The sequence below is a fragment of the Ictalurus punctatus genome, chromosome 26, assembly GCF_001660625.3.
Source record: "Ictalurus punctatus breed USDA103 chromosome 26, Coco_2.0, whole genome shotgun sequence".
Lineage (NCBI taxonomy): Eukaryota > Metazoa > Chordata > Actinopteri > Siluriformes > Ictaluridae > Ictalurus > Ictalurus punctatus.
Genome location: NC_030441.2, coordinates 12,033,238 through 12,056,827, shown reverse-complemented (window position 1 = coordinate 12,056,827; position 23,590 = coordinate 12,033,238). Strand labels below are relative to the sequence as shown.

General features: G+C 39.4%; 1 protein-coding gene across 8 annotated transcripts in view; it reads left to right on the top strand.

Annotated features, from left to right (window-relative positions):
* The window catches only part of sh3pxd2aa (SH3 and PX domains 2Aa), a 122,452-nt gene extending 98,862 nt beyond the window's left edge, over positions 1–23,590 (top strand). For 4 of the 8 annotated variants that reach the window (XM_017457865.3, XM_017457863.3, XM_047151325.2 and 1 more), the window contains 8 exons: positions 4,216–4,329; positions 6,949–7,032; positions 13,538–13,655; positions 14,447–14,835; positions 14,953–14,967; positions 15,258–15,307; positions 15,412–15,531; positions 15,760–23,590. In XM_017457865.3, coding sequence (XP_017313354.1) covers positions 4,216–4,329; positions 6,949–7,032; positions 13,538–13,655; positions 14,447–14,835; positions 14,953–14,967; positions 15,258–15,307; positions 15,412–15,531; positions 15,760–17,685 — 2,816 coding nt within the window. In that variant the 3' untranslated portion in view covers positions 17,686–23,590. The remainder of the gene's footprint in view (positions 1–4,215; positions 4,330–6,948; positions 7,033–13,537; positions 13,656–14,446; positions 14,836–14,952; positions 14,968–15,257; positions 15,308–15,411; positions 15,532–15,759) is intronic. The other 4 variants (XM_017457866.3, XM_017457864.3, XM_017457867.3 and 1 more) reach the window with 3 other exon arrangements.

The following is a 23,590-nucleotide window of genomic DNA, read 5'->3' as shown; positions in this document are numbered from 1 at the left end:
TAAGGTCTGCTGTCTAACTGCTTTCACTCAGAGATTGACACTAATACCATGCTGGACATGATGTTGACTAATCGGCTTTGAAGGTTTTCAGTCTACATGGTCATTTGCATGTTTAGTAGTAGTGCAGTTGAGTGTAAAATTTGCAAACCATTTGGATAAAATGGAAAAGATGAAAATGTAATGTTTGAATCACACTTCTGGGGTTGGGGATTTAAATCCTGCGTCTGCCCTGTGTGCGCGGAGTTTGCATGTTCTCCCCATGCTTCGGGGGTTTTCTCCAAGTACTCCTGTTTCCTCCCCCAGTCTAAAGACATGCACTGTAGGCTGACTGGCATTTCCAAATTGTCTGTAGTGTGTGAATGTGTGTGTGTTATTGTGACCTGTGATGGATTGGCACCCTTGTCAGGTTGTCCCTTGCCTTGTGCCCCAAGTTCCCTTGAATAGGCGCCAGGCTCCCTCATGAACCTGTGTAGGATAAGTCGTACAGAAAATTGATAGATGGATGGATGGATAGAAGTTTCACAATAATGCAATTTTTCTGAATAGGATATTTGCATGTACAGCATTTGGCTTATATCCTCTGTATAGCTTTTGGGTCCTCTCAGTAAATATTTGCCCCATATCCTATTGACTTTTTTCAGATCAGGGCTTCGTGTCTAGTCTAATTGGTCGCAACAACAATTTTTTCAGTATTTTATCGTTGGTGATGTCACCATTTGTTTGGATTGTTGTTTGTTTCAGGAAAAGCAACAGTTCATTTTAACCTCTTTTTGTAGATAAATTATAAATAAGAGTGCTTTAACACTTGCCAACTCAACTGTAAACTGTGGAGAATGGACTCAACTGCAAAAATTCAGATATCGTCTCATCAGTCAGATTCCTGCTCCTTATTTAAGCCTAAGTGAATAGTGCCTTTGTGGTAGAAACACAGCAAACAGTGGCTGGTGTTTTGCATTTTGATTTCAATTGATTCTCTGTGCTGGTCGTAAAAGGTTCCCAGTGGAGCAGACAGGTAGACAGTATCTCATTCACAGTAAGGGGACTGTCTTTATACACACACACACACACACACACGCACACACACACACACTCTCACACACACACACACGCTCAAACAGGGTGGCATAGGTGTCAAACAGGCTCTTGTACTCCGTGGCTCGAATGAAGCTGATTTGGACACTGTGCTGGTCTGTTGGCTCAATCTTAATGAAACAGATGTACAGCGTGGTGGTCCCCGAGAGCACAAGACCCTTATTAACCCAAGCACAGTAAACACAGGTATTATAAATCCCTAAGAGGTTAATCCAGGTAGCTGGATTTATGACCACATACTTGCAAGATGGTTATTAAATGCTTTATAACTCTGAACCCTAGCCTACATTATTTAGAGAAGTGCAGAGATGTTTTGATCTTGACATTTTCTCCATAATACACAGAGCACACATGAAACACTGAAGTCATAATTACAAACCAAGCTTTTGCCCTGCTATAAAAAGAATAGTGCTGTTGGCACTAGCTATAGTTTCCATGTTGCTGGACTTTCCTGTAGTTTCAGACTGTCAGCATGCATATGTAGGCACGTTGATCAAGTTCATTTGAATTTTGCACGCGTGTCTGGTTTCAGAACTAGTCTTGACTTCAGGCCTGTGGGCTGGGTTGGTACATATAATGGCTTGACAGCTGACTTAGCGAGAATTTCATCACTGATTGATGACCAATTCACTATGACCACAGGCAACAAATGTGTTTGTTGCATGTTAACATGAGTAGCTGCGGCTTCATAACCCATTTAGACGTATGTCAAAACCTGTGAGGTGAATTAATGTATTGATGTAGTATGGAAGAATATGATTATGTCTATACTTTTCAACTATAAACTTTTTGTCTTTATACTATTTATAGATTAGTCCACCTGTGATTTTACCTTTTGGGATGTACCTGCGTGTTCTGTATCTACATCATACAGGAACATGGAAGTGGATGATCCTTAACTAAAGCAGTCGTCCATTTGCGTTACACCATTATTATGAAGCACAATTTTTTGGGTGGATTTTCCCCTGATTTTCTCCTAAATTTTCCCACCCACCAATCAGCTTTCCCCTAATCATACAACAGATGCCAACCGGGGAGGTTAAAGGCTATCATATGCTTCCTCCAAGACACGTTAAGCCAGCCAACAATATCTTTTTGAACTGCCACTTATGCAGCATGATGGGGAGGCGTAACATTGTCGGAAGAAAGCCCTATCCACCCCCTTCTGCATGCATGTTCCCAGAAGCCCATGAAGTGCAATTTTTAATACAATTTTACTTATTTATATGCACTAGAAATACGTTTATAACACTGTTATGAAGCATTATGTATACCTTCTGTAACTTTACTTAGCTAGCTCATATGTCTTCTTAATGAATAGTAATTTAGTGGATACTTTAAAGATGAACCACAGCTTCCAAGATAAGAATGAAACATTTGCGATAACAGTCCATAATAATTATTGGGTGTCTGTGTGTATAGTGTTAATTATTCATAATTATTTACAATTATTGACAATTCCCTAAACTCTATTCCATGTAAAAGCCATACCACATTAAAACACAAAGGTTTTGACAGACGTCTTGAATAGATCACTTTTGTTAGAAAAGGTTTACGCAATTCTCGAATGTGAAAGTGAAGGCCTGAGACTTTTCCAGTAAAGTTTTACCACAGAAAATAATTGAAATAACTGCAGCTCTGTGACAGCTGGGGCTATGTCAGCTTTCCAAATATGATCTTATGGTATCAGTTTTGCAACATTTTATTCAGTGACTTAAGGAACAGCAATGTATTTAAGTGTCTTGAGTGGGTATTTAAAGGTGCCTTACAGCCTCAAATCAACTCCCAGATTTACATCTGCCTAGATTTTAGATTTATTTTTAAAATGTGCTTTTAGTCAAAAACAGGCCGGAATCAAGAATTTCACATGCACAGATAGGTGGGCACACACACACATGATCAGTATTCATATATATAAATATATAGAAATTTGGAAAAACAAAAACTGTGAATTTGCACTTGCACATATGCACTGTGAAATAAAATAAATAAATAAACCTGACCAGTCTTTACACAGGAAATGCCTTTATTTCTCCAGAGTCTCCAGTTTATAAACACACCTCACACAACTGAACTAAATCAGCAGAGACCGTGAGTTTGAGAGAAGGTCTGTGTGTATAGTGTGAATTCATAACCTCAAATGTTCCACATGGTGGTTGCTGGCTTTGTTTGTGAATGACCACATCTTCCAAAAGAGCAATTTTTAAGAAGTGTCTGCACAATGTGCATCTCAAAGCAATTCTAAAAACCACAAATATACCCCAAAGGAGTTCTACAAGTGAAAAATAAGAACAAATGCCTATAAGGTTTATGGTTTTATGACAAAACGTTGTACGATTTTAGAATCCAGTCTGTGGTGTGGATTGTGTTACACAACTTAAAGGAAAACTCCAATGTTTTCAAACAAATCTCAGCCCTTAGCCTCTATAATGCATTATTATACATGATTACGACAGACCATAGTTTCGAGAAGTTTCACAAATAATGGAGAACCTGTTTACTTACAACGTACGTATAAAGGAGTAAGGGGCAGTTGTTGAATCCGTGTTTACTTTGAGCACATTCTTCCCACTGAAAAAGTAGAGCTTTATTTACGAAGAATTCACGAAGAAATGAAGAATTCACGGAAGTGTTCAAGAATGCGTTGTCCAAAAATATTTCCACTGCCACACATCACATCTGCCCTTAGGTTTCTATTATAAGTGATAGAAGTTGATAGCTTCAAAAAAAATTCTCAGTACAGGAAAAAGTGTCAAAGGTCTTATTGATCGTAATGACACATACACTACAGATGTAATGGATAGAGGTGAGGTTGAAAATCTCTGGAGTATTCCTTTAATGTACAGTATATTAATCGATTAAACAGATGTGAGCACACACCCTGCAGCTTTGCAGAAGGCTTACTGTTGATGTGGAATATAATCTGTGTAATGTGTACCTTAGGACTGACATTAGGAGCTCTTCTGTTTCATGCAGTAAGTGTGGAAAATCTGAATTCTTTCAACCCAGAGTCCTTTTAATTATAACTTGTGGATCCGTTTTTTATTGTTTCTGGCAACAAGGAAAGAGCTTATGTATATGTTTTCTTTCTGTGTGTGTGTGTGTGTGTGTGTGTGTGTGTAGGCTGGTGGTTTGTCAGTACTACAGAAGAACAAGGCTGGGTTCCTGCCACATATTTGGATGCTCAGACTGGCACTAGAGACGATCTGGACCTGGGCACGTCTAGATCAGGAGAGGGTAAGACACACACACTTTCACCTGAAGCACAGGTACACTCAGGTGCATTCAGAGAATAAGAACAAGGTCATATAATACCACTGATAAAGCCCTCAAGAGCCTACGCTTATGTGTTGTAGGCTACACTTCATCCAGCTTTCACTGTAGAAAGGTCCGTCGCTTGTTCTATATTTCTTCGTTCTTTGCTCCCTTGGCATTCAACACCCTGTGGGAGTCTCGCTTACACACATACACACACACACAAACACACTCACACATACACTCATCTCTTATCCTGGCATGCCCTTGTCAGTGATAGAAAAAGATATTTGGCCAGCACATAAATTCCACTCCATGAAATTGAGTGGAGAAATTCTTTGCTGGAGCATCCTCGAGCCAAATGTCCCGTCACTCCTTCTTAGGATGGAGGATTTCGTCATGGTAACACAGTTTTTTTTTGACCCAGCACTTGCCCTATTTCAGTGCAAATTGAGACTAATCCGATTTGTGTTGTATTCATTGAGTTCCGCTAGCTAATCTTTCTTATAGACTGGAGGTGGCATGGAAATACAGACAAATACACCACATACATTTTGTCTGTGGGTGGGTCGTGCAGCTGTGCCATTACACACACACACACACACACACACACACACACACACAGAGTGCAGGTGTAGCTACCGTGACTGCTGCATCTTATTCAACAGTCAGTCATAGAACCACACAGACTGAGATTACTGCAACATACTGAGAGTTATCCGGTCTAAGAAGTCTTTCAACACAGGCACACACTTCACATACAGTGTCTCACATTCACCCACTTTCCATTTTCCTACAGTTGCAGCTAAAAGGAATTGGAGCAGATACACATACACACATTTCACTTGACCACAGAATTTACCATCGTGTGCTTCCTGTTGAGAATCTGTTCTACCCATTAAACTACATTTTCCCTGCTGCTGTCCAATTTGATTTAGTAGAGAGAAAGAGGTCTAGGATGAGTGTAACAGTTATATTATTACTTATGAGGGTTCAACTGTAATGCTTTTTTTTTTTTATTCTGGGAAGAGACAAAGTAACTTACACTATTAATAACTTACTCCATTTTATGCCGCAAAACCACTGTTGGAAAATTTCTTGCCTTAATGGCGCAGAATGTCTGCATTTTACAGTGGCCTGTAAGTTTAAAACACATTAACGATCCAGAAACGCAACAACAAAACCGAAAACACAACAGCAAAAACAAAAACAACACAACAGTTGTGAAAAGGCAACGGCAAATCAGAAAACACAGCATCAAAGCACAACAGCAAAAGCAAAAACACCACAACACGTGGTACGAAACACATTAAGAATCCAGAAAAACAACATCAAAACAACAACAACAACAGCAAATCAGAAAACGCAACAGCAAAACTAAAATCACAACAGCAAAACAAACAAACAAACCAAAAAAATACCACAACATGTGTGATATAAAACACATTAACATTCCAGAAAAAATAATAGCAAAACAACACAGGATCAAAACAAAACACAACTGCAAAACCAAAAATACCACAACATATGTGATTTACGGTAAAACAGGAACACAACAGCAAAACAAACAAAACAACAGCAAAACAGCTAAACTAAAAATACCACTCCATATGTGAAAACATTAACTTAAAATGGAAAGGGCCTTATTGAACGTGCTTGTCACTGATTGGTTACAGCGCACATCACTCTGACAGGATGTTTACAGTAAGAGGAAATAAGTTAAAGGCTAATTGAATCTACTTTACAATGAAGAACATTGTTATTTTAGACATACTGTCAACTTTTCACTGAATTAATATGAGAATGCTGAAAACCTGCCTAAAGGTAAGAATAAAAGATTTGAAAATTGTTTTTGCTATTAACTAGCTAACAGACTGAAAAAAACTGCAGTTCTTTCTCCTTGTGATAGTCATACGCTGTGTCCAATCAGCAGCGAGCATGTGGTGTTCAGTAAGGACCTCCCATTTCCGTTTTGAGTCAATGTTGTTGCGTTTTTGTATTTGCTGTTGTGTTTTTGATTCTGTTGTTCCATTTTCTTTTTGGCTGTTGCATTCTTGGTTTATTAACTTGTATTGTGTTTACATGCCACTGTAGTATTCTTAATTAGACTGCTGCAGCAAATTAGTGGTTATTTGTTGGATAGCACTTCAATCCCACAATTGTCCTACAATTCACCGCTTTTCATAGACAGTTTGTTCAAATGTCATCTCGGTTTTGGTATACCCCAACTAGATGAAACTGGGCTCGGTGTCTGCACTGTGTTTTGAATGTGCTTTTGAGTTGAACTCTACCTGCACAAGGCAGATGTTCATCACTGTATGCTGTTCCAGTACAGTGAGTTTCTATAAATGTTGTAACACATGTAACCTCCTTAACTTGCCATCCTTCCCTTCATTGGAGCTTTATCCACCAGTCGCTAACCAAAATAGAACCCCATATTGTTAACAGACTTGCCATTACTGTTCTTTTCCTTCCCGTAATATAGTCTTCATGTTACTAATGCCAGTTTTCTTCTTCGGTTGTTCATGTTCAGTTTGTCGTTTGTCTTCCTGTTCTGTTTCTCTCCCCTGCTTCTCTCCTTTCCTCATCCATCCATGTCAGTTACTAAGCGGCGCAAGGCCCATCTGAAGCGACTGGACCGGAGGTGGACACTAGGGGGCATAGTCAACCGCCAACAGAGTCGAGGTGAACACATACACACACATGCATGGAAACATGGGATATCCACATGCAGGTGGGCTCGTGCGTGTGTCCGGGCGCTTGCTGTGTGAGTGCATGTGCTTGCATCGTGGTGTACACAGGACTGTGGACACACTGTTTCTAATCCTCGTGAGGAATTTACTGAAATACAATGTGGAAGTGCATTCTTTTGCTTACTTAAAGGGATTGTAAATGAAGTCATTATAAACAAACTCCTAAACACTGCCTTAGCAGTCACGTCCGTAGAATTTAATCTGTCTTTGGGAAGCATCTTCAACACAAAGGAACCTTGTCCAACTTCACATTCAGGAAAGCTCTTCTGTACCATCATAACAGGTAACAGAAAACATTATTAGCAGGTTCAGTAAAGTATTGAATCACTTCTGAAGAGGCTGGGCTTTAGCATTAAAACAATAACGTTACTAAACTGTTCTAAAAACATTTGCTGTAATAATGCAATGGTCCTAGAAAATAGACCAAGTACGTTTGAAAATAGACAAATACCAGCACTATGGAAACTTTTATGTTAACGTTCCCATCCTGTAACTAAAAGTGTTGCAGCAACTTTGTAGAACATCATTAAAACTTGACAGATCAAAGCCTTGTATGGTGCATTTAAATAAAACGTAAATTTGTACTTTCAACAATGAAAGGCAAACACACGATACATTCAACACTAAAGTGGTTAAAGTCACATGAACGCTGTTGCTAGGCAACTGGGAAACATAGAAATCTGACACAAACAAATTTATGATTGAGGCTAATGATTCAGCTAACCAGCAGGTGGACGTTAATTCAATTATGGACAGTATAAAGTAGAGGAAGAATCACACTGGAAAAAAGATGAAAACCATTGGCCATACATGAGCACTGCCATATGAGGAAACATCAACATTGGGTTACAACCCAATCTGTGAACAATCTTTGAATTTTAAAGTCATGAATTCCTCAAAAACGAGCTGTTTATCTTCTATGGCTCTTCTTGTAAACATGGTGAACATATACCCTTTTTTTGAACGCAGCAGTTGCAAACCTAAAAAAGTTTGTTAGGCAACACATTGGGCATGTGATATTTGTTTTCTTCAAGACGGATTCCAAACTAGCCACAGCTGTTTTGAAAATGCTGAGTACAACTAGACAAAAACATACAGATGCAATCAAAATTATTCAAGTCCCATTGCAAATCAGGTTTATTGTACTTTCAGCTGTTTGCAATGAACAAATCAAACAGAAGCAATTGAAATAGTTCAACATAATGAATGCTTCAAGTAGTTTCCACAAATTCAACTGAAAATACAACTTATAATGATTTCTCCAGTTTCAAAATTATTCAACCCCTTCATAGCAAGCATCTTTAGTACTTAGTAGAGCACCCTTTTGCTGTTATGACCTGCTGCAAACAAGATGCATAGTGTTTGGCAGTGTTCCTGAGGAATCTTATCCCATTCCTCATGGGCATTGGCCTCCAGTTCAGTAATATTCTTGGGTTTGCATGCTGTAACTGCCTTCTTCAAATCCCACCAGAGATTTTCTATGGGGTTCAAGTCAGGAGACTGTGATGGGCCTGTAGAATCTTCCAGGACTTCTTCTGCAACTAAGCCTTGGTGGAATTTGAGGTATTCTTGGGATCATTGTCCTTTTGGACGGTCCAATGACGCCAAAGCTTCAGCTTCCTCACAGACGGAATAAGGTTTTCTCCTAGGATTTCCTGTACTTCAATGAATCCATCTTGCCTTCCACTCGCTGCAGGTTTCTAGTGCCAGAGGATGCAAAGCAGCCCCAGAGCACCACCAATCCACCACCATGATTGACTGTGGACAGAGTGTTTTTTCTTCATTCCTCTTCCTCCAGACATATCGCTGATCCATCGTGCCGAAAAGTTCTAGTTTTGTTTCATTGCTCCTCAGAACAGAATCCCAAAACTTCTGTGGCTTATTTATATGATTTTGAGCCACTTTTCTTGTGATTTTGGGTCAATAGTTTTGTACGTCTTGGAGTTCTGTCATGGAAATCTTCTGTATTTAGTATACGCCTTACCGTGCTCACTGAAACCTCAGTGCCTGTTGCCACCAAGTCTTGTTGCAGGTCTTTTGCAGTCACTTGAAGGTTATTCACAACCTGCCTTCTCAGAAATCTGGTTTCAGCCATTGATAGCTTCCTTTTTCTGCCACATCCAGTCATTTCATACATTTTCTGTCCATAGCCAGTTCAGGTATTTCATTTGTTACAACTCAAGCACACCTGGTGCAACTAATTAAGCCCTTGATTAGTTGCATCAGGTGTGCATGAGACAACACCTGTTTTGCATATTTGTGCTATTCTATTCAGGGGGTTGAATACTTTTTAAACCAGACAAATCATTATAAGTTGCAATTTCAGTTGAATTTGGGGAAACAACTTGAAGCATTCGTTTTGTTGACCTATTTCAGTTGCTTTTGTTTGATTTGTTCATTGCAAACAGCTGAACGTCTGTAAATTTTGACGGTAAACCTGATTTGCAACGGGGGTTCAATAATTTTGATTGCAACTGTATCTAGCTAGTTGATTAAGGCTAACAAGCAAGTTAGTGGTTGGTAAGGTAGTGCTTAGCAAGTTAGGGCGTGTTAAATTTGCTTGCTAATTTTAACCACAAAACACGTTTTGACAATTTACATACTGGCAAAATACAGACACAAAGTGACTGTTAGCTAGTTATGAGACAAATAATACACTAACATTCTTAAATGTTTTTTTTTTCTTCCTAATGTCTGGTGAACAAAACATTTGGATGCGTGATTGGCTACATCAGGAAACATAGGGACCCCTGAGGGGTCATTACTGCTCCCCAAAAAATGTTGCATGTCCATGTAGGTTCCTTACTATTGAAACAGTTTATGTAATTTAATGCTAAACGCAATCAACATCCACTACCTTTATGCCAGCTTTCTGTCAGCCACACATACTTACACACATACACGTGCACAAGTGCATACTCCCCTGGTCAGTAAACACTCCTAATCTAAACCACCTCAGCCTAGCCAACAATAACTCCAGGCCACACTCCCGAAGCATGCTGCGTGGCCTGTACCCATAGCAAACCCTTTCTTAAACACTTCTCCACTTCACTTTACACATGTTGTATCCTGTGTTCTTCTTTTAAGATGACAGGTAAAAGTATCAATGGGTAAATCATTTCAATATTTTAAATTCATTTGGTTTGGATGAATGAGTGAATAGATGTACTGATGTTATTTGGCTTGAATACTAAAATAGAATATCTTGAAATGGAAGAGTGATTGAGATTGAGATTTTTGTTTTTCTTCTAAATGGTGATTTAGGTTGGTGTTTCAAAAAAACTAATTAAAATGTGAGTTTGAGACTTTTACCACTAAATAGATTTTGCTTGGGAGGCTGTAATGAATCAGACTTTTCCCACTATTAGATAATAATATTATATAAAGATTATTATTTGCTGAAATGTTTTCTGTAGTTTCTTCTTTTAGTATACATAGCAGGTGTGAAGACAGATTTTTAGATAGCAAAAATTCCATTGCACTAACGCGTTTTGTTTTAGTTGTGTGTTAGGTTGCATTGCCAAGTAGAACTGCCAGGAGGGATTATTGCAGCAGATGCTCTAGTCTATCTAGCTGGCACTTTTTTTCTTTGTTTAAGTTATTCCAAGGTGAGAGTTTTTGAAGTGTGTAAATTCTGCCAGTTTAAGAAAAGGCCACATGCCAGTATTTGGCTAGTGCCTGATGCCAAAAAGTTTGAATCTTTTGGAGTTTGTTTTCACTTTTCAAATTGAAAATTTATATGAAATCCATCTTAGGCCAAATCCATCTTAGGCCATGTGGTCACAGAATGTGAACGTTGAATGAGATTTACTGTGCATAGAGGAGTGTATATATATGTGTGTGTGTGTGTATATATATATATATATATATATATATATATATATATATATATATATATATATATATATATATATATTCTTTTAAAAATTCAAGACTGAATAGACAGCTTTGTGCTGCATAGACATGTTTGAGTAATGACCTATGTTAAGCTCTTTACCTGTTTAGACAACTCTAAACAGTTTACAAATATATTGTTGTATCATGCTGACTCATGTAAACTTGAACTAGCTACACTGGATTAGTCAACCTGAGTAACTGGAAAAGTTTATACAGTTTTCCTTTCCGGTGTTTTGGAATCTCCTGATTAGACGAATGTAGGACGTAATATATAGCTATATATACATCAGAATTTGACTTGGCAAACTAGTGCCAAAACAATCAAACAGTGCACCAACATACAACATCCAACACGTCAACATGTATATAACATACAGGTGCATCTCAAAAAATGTGAATATCGAGGAAAAGTTCATTTTTTCCTATAATTTAATTCAGAAAGTGGAACTTTCATATATTCTGGATTCATTACACATAAATCGAAATATTTCAAAGCTTTTTTTTTTTTCGTTTTAATCTCGATGATTACAGCTTACTGCTCAAAATATTAGAATAAAGAATTTATAATATAGAAATGTTGACCTGAGGCGAGCTTTAATCAGCTAATTAACTCAAAACACAAAGTTGTGTTATCATGGGAACAACTAATTCATCTTTACTGTTGTTCTGGTGAAAAAAAAGTGTTTGTGGTCTGAAGACTCTGGGGTAATAATGTGTGCATTGAATACATTTTGGGTGGGCATTTTTGAGTACTAGATCAAGGTCTCTCTCTGTCTCTCTCTCTCTCTCTCTGTCTCTCTCTCTCTCTCTCTCTCTCTCTCTCTCTCTGTCTCTCTCTCTCTCTCTCTCTGTCTCTCTCTCTCTCTCTCTCTCTCTCTCTCTCTCTCTCTCTCTCTCTGTCTCTCTCTCTCTCTCTCTCTCTCTCTCTCTCTCTCTCTCTCTGTCACCGTCAGACCATCACTGTGGAAAGTGTGAAACTAAAATGGACCTGCAAGCATGTCTTGCTGTTCTTACTTATAATCTATTGTGCTATGAACTCAAATGAGTCATGCACAAAATCTGAAAACAAATAAAGTAACTGTCCAGCAAATAACAAAATGACCTTTAATAAAATTTTTAAGTTGTGCTTTTCAGTCAAGTTGATTCCTATTGTCATCCTATCAATATGAGTTTAGAAGGTGAACGTTGTACCCAGTGAGCAATAAGCATACACCCACAGGTTGACAGTGGTAACTTTTTGTTTATGGAGCAGAGAGAGAGAGAGAGAGAGAGAGAGAGAGAGAGGAAAGCCTCAGGCAGCGCTTCTATTTTTTCTGCTGGCACACCACATCATGACTGCATACAGAGCTAATGTGTTCTGGACCAACTTGGCTTTTTCCACCATCGAGAACAGTCGCACCACTGCACCATTACTGGTTGGAAAATCCAACATTTTTGCTCCCCACTCACACCCCTTAACACATTTTCTTATAGCTGTTGTATGGTGAAGAAAGGGATAAAAGTCCAAATGCCAGATTTGGACTGTTGTGTACTAAATGCCTTCTCCATTATTAGGGACACTATGGTTAGGGGAAGAAATCTTTCAAGTTATAGGGAACCGACATTTGTGATTGCTTTCTAATTCTTTTTAGGCCTATATAATTATTTATGATCTCTCTGTGCAGTGTTTACAAACGAGACATTCTATTCTTGTGTAAAGCTTATGTAAATGTTGTAGCTGTCAGAGTTGCTTGTCTTACCTACTGTACATACAGTAGCTTTCATCAGAATCCCTGCTTGAATGTTTGAGGAACCTAACAAGAAAAATATAGCTTACAAGAAAGCAAGAACAGCCTGCTGTAAAAACATTATAATTAGTTAGGTTTTAAATGAAGGGTTAAGCTACCTATTGATCCCTGGTTGTGTCGTGGCAAGCTGGGAGTTTCAATCAGGGGCTATATTTCCACTCCAATGGGCTGTTACATTTTCATTAGAATACTAAGCCACACAACCCTATATATATATATATATATGTCTGATAAGGAAGGAATAAAACAGTGATGCTGGCTGTGAATAGGAAAATAACCACTTATGGGGTGGTGTGATACAGAGGGCCATTACCATCCTGAACCTTTTTAAAAAGTATATCAAAGAATAATACTTTCCTATTTTATCCATTGATTATTATATGATTATCCATTTATATACACAATACTACACTTTGCTACAATCACAGGTTTAAGTATATAGAATTATCCTTTCTTCTGATGCAGAGTATGATATAATAGGAAACATCCCATGGTATAATATAGTGATAAATACCATAGAATTGAATATTGACCAGTATCATCCGTATGGTAGTTAAAATCAAGTTTATTCAGGTCTTGCAGTTATATTCTTAAACATAGCTGTAAGCTGATCTCCAGTTGTTAGCAGAGACCTTTTTCTAGCCTCATGCAGGGAGATTAGACAATGATATTACTGAGCAAAGGAAAAACTTGAAGCAATAACTTTCTTTACTGACAGTTTTTTTTCTCTCTCTCTGTTTTTCTTTCTCTCAGAGGAAAAGTACATCGCTGTGCAGCCCTACACCAGTCAGGGTAAGGACGAGATCGGGTTTGAGAAAGGAGTAACCGTGGAGGTCATTCAGAAGAACCTAGAGGGATGGTGGTATATCAGGTAAAAATGGTTCTGTTGTATTCTCAGAGCAATATTGAGTGTTATTTTTAAGGCAGTTATATGAGACTTTTGTGAACTTAAGAATGTTAGTCATGGGCCTTTTTTTACAGTTTAGCTGAAGTTTATGGTGGAAGATTTTCTCACTCGCCTTTTCAGGGCACAAGTTCTAGCACCAGGTCTATAGTTCTCTTGTTTTAAAGAATTGTTATGTGTTTTATGACAGAATTTTTTTTTCTCTGCTCCCCCCCACCTCTCTCTCTCTCTCTCTCTCTCTCTCTCTCTCTCTCTCTCTCTCTCTCTCTGTGTGTCCCCTTTGCCTTGTATATTTTTCCTCCCTGGAGGGAGTCTCTCAGCTAATAATATGAGAATATATGGCAAGTGACATATGGCATTTTGCTTTAGTGCCCTGATCATTTGTTTTTCTCCTCTAATAGCTGACTGGGTTTGGGATTGACCCTGTATATAAACATGAAGCCTGAAGGGAAAACTCACTAAACAACAACAACAAAAAAATACTACAGTTAATAAGAAAAATAAATAATCTGTCCACATATATAGAAGAAACAAAGCTGGATATCACTTGGCTGTTGCTAGAAGTCTGTTTTAATGCTGATCTAAGATGAGTTTTGCCATTTCAAAAAGATTTTTTTATTGCTGAGATTTGAAAAGGAGAATTTATTCTCCTTCAGTGTAACATGAGAACTTGCAGTGAAATGGTAGATTTTTCCCCTTGCTGAGTAAAAAGAATTATGGCCCTAACATGCAGATAACTTTTGTCCTTTATATTACAGGTACTTGGGCAAGGAGGGCTGGGCCCCGGCTTCATACCTGAAGAAGCTGAAGGACGACCTGTCCCCGAGGAAGAAGACCCTGACTGGCCCCGTGGAAATCATAGGTAACATCATGGAGATCAGCAATCTGCTTAACAAGAAAGCCGTCAGCGAGAAAGACGTGCAGACAGATGGAGAGCCCACCACACCAGATCGTCACATCTCTAAGAGTGAGATCAGTCTTCCCATGCCATGTGCCCCTGAAGTAGACCAAACTTCAATGACAGCCAGCACTGCCCCAAAGGCAGTCTTGCAGTCTGCATGTAGTGCCACCTTACAAGACACTAAGCCAAAGGCAGAGCCGGGCTCGCCTGCTATAGCAAGAGTGGCGCCACACCGAGTGGAGATTGGTAAGAATATTTACAAAGCTAATCTGTCACCCTTTTCCACAATGTGGTTTGTTTGACAGCTTTTACCCTTACCGTAAATTATCTATTTAAAAGTATGCACCTGTTTTCTTTAAATAGGCTTTGAAGCTATAGGTAAGCCATACTTTCTATGTGTAAGACTACTACAAAATTAACAGCGTGTTCATCTGACTGTGGTTTGATTAAAAAAAATAATAAACATTGATTCCTGTTGTTATTGAGGACGTAAATAAATCTATTTTGTACTCAATACCTGTTTTATTTGTCTCATATAAATGTCAGTCTAAGGTTTGGCTTGCTTGATTACAACATCATGGTGAAGTGTTTACCAAATAGATCTTTGTTCCATCTATTAAATCTTTATGTCTATCAAGTGGTAAAGAGTTTTTCCCTCCATTTTGCAGGATCTCCAAACCTCAGACAGAAACCTCCCCCTCGACGCGATACAAATCTGGTTAGTTACAAAACCTAAAAAAATTTGTACTAATTATTTCATAGTATACCTAGTGAAATTGAACAGCATTTTAACACTATAACCATGCGTTATGGCATCTTCAGGGATTCCAGCTGCCAAAGCCTCCAGAGCCCCCCACTGTGGAAACAGAGTACTACACCATTGCAGAGTTTCAGTCCTGCATCTCAGATGGCATCAGCTTCCGTGGAGGACAAAAGGCTGATGTAAGACCTGTTAACACAAAGTATAGGGTTATGAATATTATATGCCTCCAGTGTGATTTAAGAAAGTAAAAGGCTTTTTCCACAGACCCTCACTAGACCATATAGTATCCATTTCTGAACCTAATTTAAATGAGCAATAGCAAAAAATTATCCTTTTTCAGAAATGGCTTCAATTATTCAAGGAATAGATCAAGCTGTATAATAAATAGTTCATAATGTGATCTGCAGGTAATAGAGAAGAACTCTGGTGGCTGGTGGTATGTCCAAATTGGGGACATGGAGGGTTGGGCACCTTGTTCCTACATTGACAAGCGCAAGAAGCCTAACCTAAGCAGGAGAACTAGCACACTCACTCGGCCCAAAGTGCCACCCCCGGCACCACCTGTCAAAAAGCTGGACTCAGAGGATACATCCTGCCCCACTGCTTCCACCTCCAAAGCTCCAGAATCCCCCAGTAGGCCTGTATACGAGGAGCCGGAGTATGACATTCCCGCTATTGGATGTGATCTGGATGTGGACACAAGCATTATGAAAAAGGAGCCTCGTCCTGTGCTTATAAAAAGCAGTAAAGCTGCGGCTGAAAGAATCGCTCAGGCTACAGGTAAAGCCTCACCTCTTTTTACTGTGAAGACGTCTCCCTTAAGGAATGAACACACAGTGGAAGAAGTCACCAGGGAGGAGGCAATTTATGAGAATGATGGTTTTAGATATTCCTCTGATGACTTTGTCTGTGCCAGAGAATCTTGTGCTGTGGGTTCAGAATCCCCAAGAAGTCGTACTTTGGGCCGCAAACCCATGGGGTCTTCATCTGGGGGAGGAAAATCTTTCAGGGACCCTCCAGATCTGCGCACTCAGTCACTAACCCGTGGCGAGAAGACCAGCCCAAGATTGTCTTCAGACGAATCTGGCCGAAATCCCAAAAGGGAGCCGGTTTTGCGCAAGGATGTGGAACTCCGGATTGGTCAGAGCCCCTCAACTCGTCCCAAGCCAGTGGTCCGACCCAAGCCCCTATTGACCAAGTCTGAAACACAAAGCCCAGAGAGGATGGACATCAGTAGCTTGCGGCGACAGTTACGTCCTGCAGGAATTCGACATGGGATAGTCCGTGCACGTGGTGGAGATGACTCCGAGACAGCATCAGTGGTGTCTTCAGAGGATTCTGTGACCTCTCGTAGCACTTCAGACCTCTCCAGCACCTATTCTAAGGGCAGCAGAGGGGACTCTGATTATGAGGGTACCTTGTATCGTACTACAGATGCGTATGAGCGGGCACAAGAATCCGAGATCAGCTTTCCTGCTGGTGTGGAAGTGGAGGTACTTGAAAAGCAGGAGAGTGGCTGGTGGTATGTCCGCTGGGGTGTAGATGAGGGCTGGGTACCTACATTCTACCTAGAGCCTATTAGGCAACCTTCAGATGCAGGTGTCTCAGAGTCTCATGATGGATCCCTGGCAGAGCTGAGCAACACCAGCAAGTCGAATAGCTTAGAAAAGAATGAGCAACGTGTCCAGGCTCTCAATAACCTAAATCAGCAGAATCTACGTCGGGCAACAAATCCTAGCCCTCCTATACCCAACAAGCCACCTGGAGGCTTTAGTAAGCCATCTCCCCAGCTCAACGGTTCAGGTGTACGAATGCGGAACGGCGTTCGTCAGGCAGCTGTGCGACCACAGTCAGTTTTTGTGTCCCCACCACAGCCTGTGAAGGACACCAATTTATACACAGGGTCCTTAAGGCGCAATGAATCATTAGGTGCCAGCGATCACATGAGGTCTAGTGGTGGCGTGCGCCGAAACTCGTCCTTCACTGCTGTGCGGCCACAGCCTGTTACTGATGTAAGAATGAGGTCTGGAACCACCACAGTTGCACCAGCAGGAAGCTCTAGCCCCTTAATTGCCCAGAGGAATGGAATTCCAGTCTCTACAGTGAAGCCCAAACCCATAGAAAAGACGCATCTCATTCATAACAACTTACGGGAAGTCTATGTCTCTATTGCAGATTATCGTGGAGACGAGGAGACTATGGGCTTCCCTGAAGGCACCAGTCTGGAGGTTCTAGAAAAGAACCCTAATGGATGGTGGTACTGCCAGGTTCTAGATGGCCTACAAGGAAGGAAAGGCTGGGTGCCATCCAATTACCTTGAAAGAAAGAAATAGCACCAACTCACCTCCCCAAAGAATGTTACTTAAATTTAAATGTACATTTGCTATCAAACTCTGTGAGGAGGACTTTTTTGTATCAATATAAGACACTTTAGTGCTGGTTTACTTAAAAGTACATAAGACTTTAAAGATGATCAGTTATGTGTAAGTGGAGTACACAAGTAAGAAAATGCCATCGAGCAAAACTGGGCTATTCCAGTGTCTTAAGCATCATTGGAGGATAATGTCTCCAGTTTGAAAGAAGAACAGAAACGGTTTTGATAGAATGGTAGATCCAGGCAAACGTTGAGAGAAATTTTATGCCAAATGGGTGCCTTTGTCCATCATTGACTGAATGTTAAATGGAATAATTTAAACACCAGTATAAGTACCAAACTTCAACTTGGTGCCATAGGCCTATGAGTGCAGAAATCAACCAAAACTATTTTTGCTATAAAATTACAGAAAAAAGAGAAATGGAAAGATTTCAGCATGGGGGGTAACACACAAAATGAGTGAGCACTCAAAAACAAGAATGTAAGACCTCGGATACGCAAATAACAATATGGTCTTTACCGTTGGGTGCATTTAAAGATTACATTTGATTTTCATATTTTGAAACTTTTGTTCAGTTTTTTTTTTTAAATTGCTTTATCGTATTTTGTGCATTTTCATGTCTTCCTTAGAGATGTATTTCTGCTTTCTTGGGACATCCCTGCAACTCTATCGGCCTGGAAAAAGAAGTACCTCACCGAGATACTTGTCATATGATCTTACATTTGTTCTGATGTGTCTCTGATGAGGGTTTTATAATTGGCTTTACGTATTTGGCTCTCCATTTTCCTTTACCCTTTTTCTTACCTATAAAGCCCAGCCATTATGAATAAAGGTCACTGATTCAATCAAGAATAAGATGTGGTGCAATTATGTGTAACTAAGATTGACAGGAAATTGGATACTTTATGATAAGTTGGATTTTAATACTTTTTACCCACCTCATATCTGGGTGTCAAGCCCAGACAAAAGTTTAGTTTACAAAAATGCACAAAACAGGTTATATTGCTGCTCTCGGTCTACTATATTTACTGTTTTAAAATTTTGTACTGGAATATATGGCTGACTATTCGCCAGCCTATCCCAGGGAATTAGTTACATAGAAATGAGCCCAAAATGTGATCAAACGAAAGCAAAATGCCAACAGGTTTGCTAGTTTGTTTTGTTTTAGTTTAGTATTTATTTTGTGGTTACAAAGAACTTCGGTGTAGTCAGTGAACCCAAACGAGGTTTTAGAACTGAGCAAAAATAGATATTTAATTACTATTATCTGGAAGCACTTGATTTTTTTTCTTTACCCACAAAAAGCGCATTGATATGCAAGGTTACTTTCAACATATAACAATATTGCTGGGCAGTATTGGATACAAAGTTGAAGTTACACATCCAACAGTTCAGCTCAATATTAGATTGTGTTTCCCATGTTTTAAAAAATGGACATAATTAAAATGTCATCTACAGATGAATACAGCTTGAATAATCATTCTTTCCAAAATTTGATTTGTTTACTCAAAATAAATAAATGAATTAGTCCCCCTCTTTGAAAGACCCTAATGTAAAAAAATAAATATATGGTTGTGATCCATGTCAAAAGGCTGATGTTCAAGACTGCTGAAATATTTTTCTAACGAACGGTGCCGTGTGAACTCTTAGTCAGGTCAAGCACTAATGTTTTTTTGTTTAGTTTTTCTGCTGGACAGTATTATAGTATTAAACAAAGTTAAGTACCTGCTAGATTGCAGTTATATTCTATTAAGCAGTAGTTAGTTGTTTGTTTGTTTGTTTGTTTGTTTTTCTTTCTTTTGTTCTTGTTGTGTGATCACACTAGGACAATAATGATGAATGGAGTGGTTCATTTGTTGTGAGATGGTGCATTCTTTTGGTAAATCAAAAATGCATCTATTTAAAGATGCAGTGTACACATCAGCACATTATTTATTGAACAATTTTTTTTTGTATTTATGATTATTTAATTTTTTAAAGGAAAATATTAATGACCTCATTTTACGCTCAGTGCTTCGTGCCACTGCATAACGAATCCTCACTGGCGCCCTCTAGTGAAACAGATTGGCTACTGCTATATTCTGGTTATATTTTTTGAACTGTCATTAGTCTGAGGCCACCTGACATTTTCCCAACTGTTTTTGAATACAAACGCAGCTGAACATTTATCATATATATCTATTTGATCAGGTCATATTTTTTCCCTACATTTTTTTCCTCATGTTTTTTTTTTTTTTTTTTTTTTTTTCAAAAGCTGATTGCTGCACCTTTAGCAACTATGGACACTTCCTCTCTCATTATTGGACTTTCTATAATGCCAGATTTTGTATTTGTTTCATCCCTATACACTATTTCTTCAATTAGAATTTGGAAAAGTTACAATTGCGGGGGTAAAAATAATGAGAAGATAATGAATCAAATTTACCAAGCGGAGTAGTTTTCTAATGAATTGATTCAGTCATTCAGAATGCAGATAATTAATCTATAGGAATATCATTTATATATAATATGCCATAAAGGTTTGCTAAATTAGAATAGAGAGTTTAATTAAATTTTAGTGCCAGCATCAACCCCCCCCCCCCCCCCCCCCCCCCCCCCCCCCCCCCCCCCGGCCCATCAGCCTGACGAAGGCATTATAGAAATGTGTCGACTCACTCCAACACTTTGAATGGACATTGCTTCTGTCAAGTAAATTCCATTTACATTTTGCGCTTTGTTAGGTCTGCATCAACAATTTACAAGGGAAATATTACTTCACGCTAGGCCTTTTTTATTATGTTATTGTGTATCATCTATCCTTTATGTTCTGTCTTACTTTTTTTATATATATTTTTTATTGCGGTTTATTATTTGCTCCAACACCCCTAATCAACCAAGCAACACCCCCCCCACCCCCCTCCTGTGTGTGTGTTTTTTTTTTTTTGTGACGCAAATGTAATGAGGAAATGTGCAATAGAATAATCGGCATCTCACCAAAAACAAACAAAAAAAACTGTCAGAGGTTTTTTGATACTGGATCAAGACCCTTACTTTTTAATGTCAGCTTTTCACATCAAGTCAAATGAACATCGACTGTCATCTCTGTTCCACATTTTCTGACTGGATATTCTGAATGTCCCAATACGCAGGACAGATGGACATTGGTGCCTGACTTCATATCAGGACTCCTTGACCCAAACCTTTGTGTTGCTGCCATTTGTGTTGTTGTATTTCCACAAGACCACAACTAATGATGATGCCTTTATATTTCTGCCAGTGGGATAAAATTTGAAGTGGGGGACATTGGAGTCTTCCTCCTTCACACTGCCAGTGTTTTTATGTTTCCGTCCATCCCACTGGCTTGTACCCTTCTCTCAAATTTAAAAGCAGGACCTTTGACCAGCTGTAACTTTCATCTGGTGTTTCACTCTGTACCTCTACAACCAATCAAAACAGGGATTCTCTTAACCTCGTAACTAACCTTTAGACGTCAGAAAACATTGCGTTGTTGAACATGTTTTTTTTTCCTTCAATTTACTAAGTCCCTGTGCGATTCGTATCAGTATTGTTTGAATGTAACAAGCCACTTTAGTACAAGCGAGTGCAGTCTCAGTAATACAGATAGGAAATTTAACTTTTTCTTGTTGTTGGGACATATTTTGTACCTTTAGTTTGTATCTTTTACCTGGGAAGCTGCATATAGGATAGCATTAAAAGAAACGTACTCAAGGTTGAAAATATGCTCCTCTGATGGTACCATCTCATCACCAAGAAAAAGTACAATGTGTTCCCATTATTTCTGAGCATATCGAGTAACTGGATCAAAAATACAGAGAATCCAACAGGTCTTTTTAAAAACAAAAAATTTTATCCTTGAGGATTTTAGAGGCCTTTTGATCTATCGGATATTCTCGTTCTCACAAGGGAAGTCACTCGTGACAACTTGAGCCTTTTCTGTTTGAAAAAGTCGGCCGAGTGAAACAGAACTCATGCAGCACTACAATTTGCGCTCAGTCGTCTTGCTGCCTATTTTTCTCTGCTGTTCACGTCACTCTTGGAAAAAAAGGTTGCATCCTAAAAGGTTCTCCAGCTTGTCCTTCAGGGGAGCCTTTAAAGGTTCTATGCAGCATTCTAGAAGAAAGTATAGAATTCCTTAATAATACTGCTAACTATCCAATAACCTCTGAGGACCCTTTTTTTCTAAGCGTGTACATAGCGTTATATTTTACAATGTTCCTCTGTTGTGTTCCTTAACTTAATCGGCGACTCATTAGCTCATTAGCCACATTTACAAGACTGAATGTTTTTTTATTTTTTTGTGCTCTAAATTAGTGTTTCGAAGATCCTCCTTGCCTCTGATCAGTCGGTCTTTGTCCCATCTGAAAATAAATCAGTGCTTGAGAGCTCATTTTCAGCCTAGGTTTCAAGCATGGGATAAATCCTGAACGGCGGGGGTTTGTAAGAGTGTATGTGCATGAACGTGTGGAGATAGTTTGCATGTTGGTAGGATTTATGAGAAGGTGGAAAGAGAATGTTGATCGATGGATGTGTTAGTTAGTTTAGGAGGCGGTTCGGGCTCAGTCAGGTGATAAGAGATCAAGTCGGACAGCTGTGATGTACCTGTTCGAGGACATTCGCTCGAATTGTAGCCATGAAGACATGAAATCTGACAGGTGTCAGGGAAAACTGCATGAAACAGATGACCAAGCTTCAGAGATAATTAACGGTCAGTATGAGGCCTGTGTAGCCTGTATGAATCATGTATAGCTGAGCCGGGAAGCCTTGACAGCTCGTCTGAGGTTTTAGTAAAAGCTGTAGCTGGTGCAGCTTTGCCTCGGGCCTGCATTTCTAAAAAAAAAACAAAAAAAAACATGGCTTATTGCTAGTGCTTTGGTAGATGATTGCGTCTGGCGTCAGGGCCTTTTGGTATTCCGCACGGATCGACTGTGGGCGGCCTTCATTACAAAGCAGACGTTTGGAGCACTGTGGGCACAGAGTGCTGCTGTGAAATCACATTAGCCAAGCAGCCAGTTAATTACAGCTCTTTGGGGGTCGCATCCTGAATCCCAGTGACAGCTAACTGAGGAAATCGAGAAGTGCATATGGATTAATGATGTGTCAGCGAGGGGAAACGTCTTCCCATCCGACATGTGGCTTATTCAGAGCCGCTAAAACGTGACCACCGGATCGACCTGACTCGAAAGACCTTTTGGTGAGGAGCTGAAAGAGAAAGCTAGCTGTATGTGTGGTCTGGTGAGACATATGAAGTGTTTTTGAGGAATTTCTGTAGGTGTTCATTTCATGTTTGGGGTTTATCCGACGCTGTTGGCGTGATAGAGCTGGATCCAGAGTGGCAGGGTGCTGTGTTTTTCATGCTGCCTTGTTGATGAGAAGCAGCGAGGAACGGCGAACACGCTGGGTCTGTCTAATGTCTCGCCGCTTGCTATCTCTGTCGCTGTTTGACTCCTCGCTCTAATTATCATTTCTCTTGTATTAATTAACAGTCGAGGAATAACGGCATGCTGAGGCAGATGACGACTCGCTCGAAAGCCATCGACCGCTGTGTGTTGCATCAAGTCTCACTCTGCCGACAGTAAACATGCCATGGAGAACTGGGTTTATTAGCAGGGGGGCTTTTAACAACCCGCCCTCAGGATCGGGTCTCAGTCAGTTATGTGGACCTCTTCTCCTACAATAATTTAATTGGGATGTTCAGTACCTTTTTGAAAGCAAGCAAGTGGTCTACAGCTTTACTGTTTGTTTTCAGCAATGTTTCATTGTTTTATCTATTTTGTATTTTGTTCATGTTTACATTGTATCCTGCATTGCCCTAAAAAAAAACAAACAAAAAAAACCAATAAAATATATCATTCTTCTTCTTTCA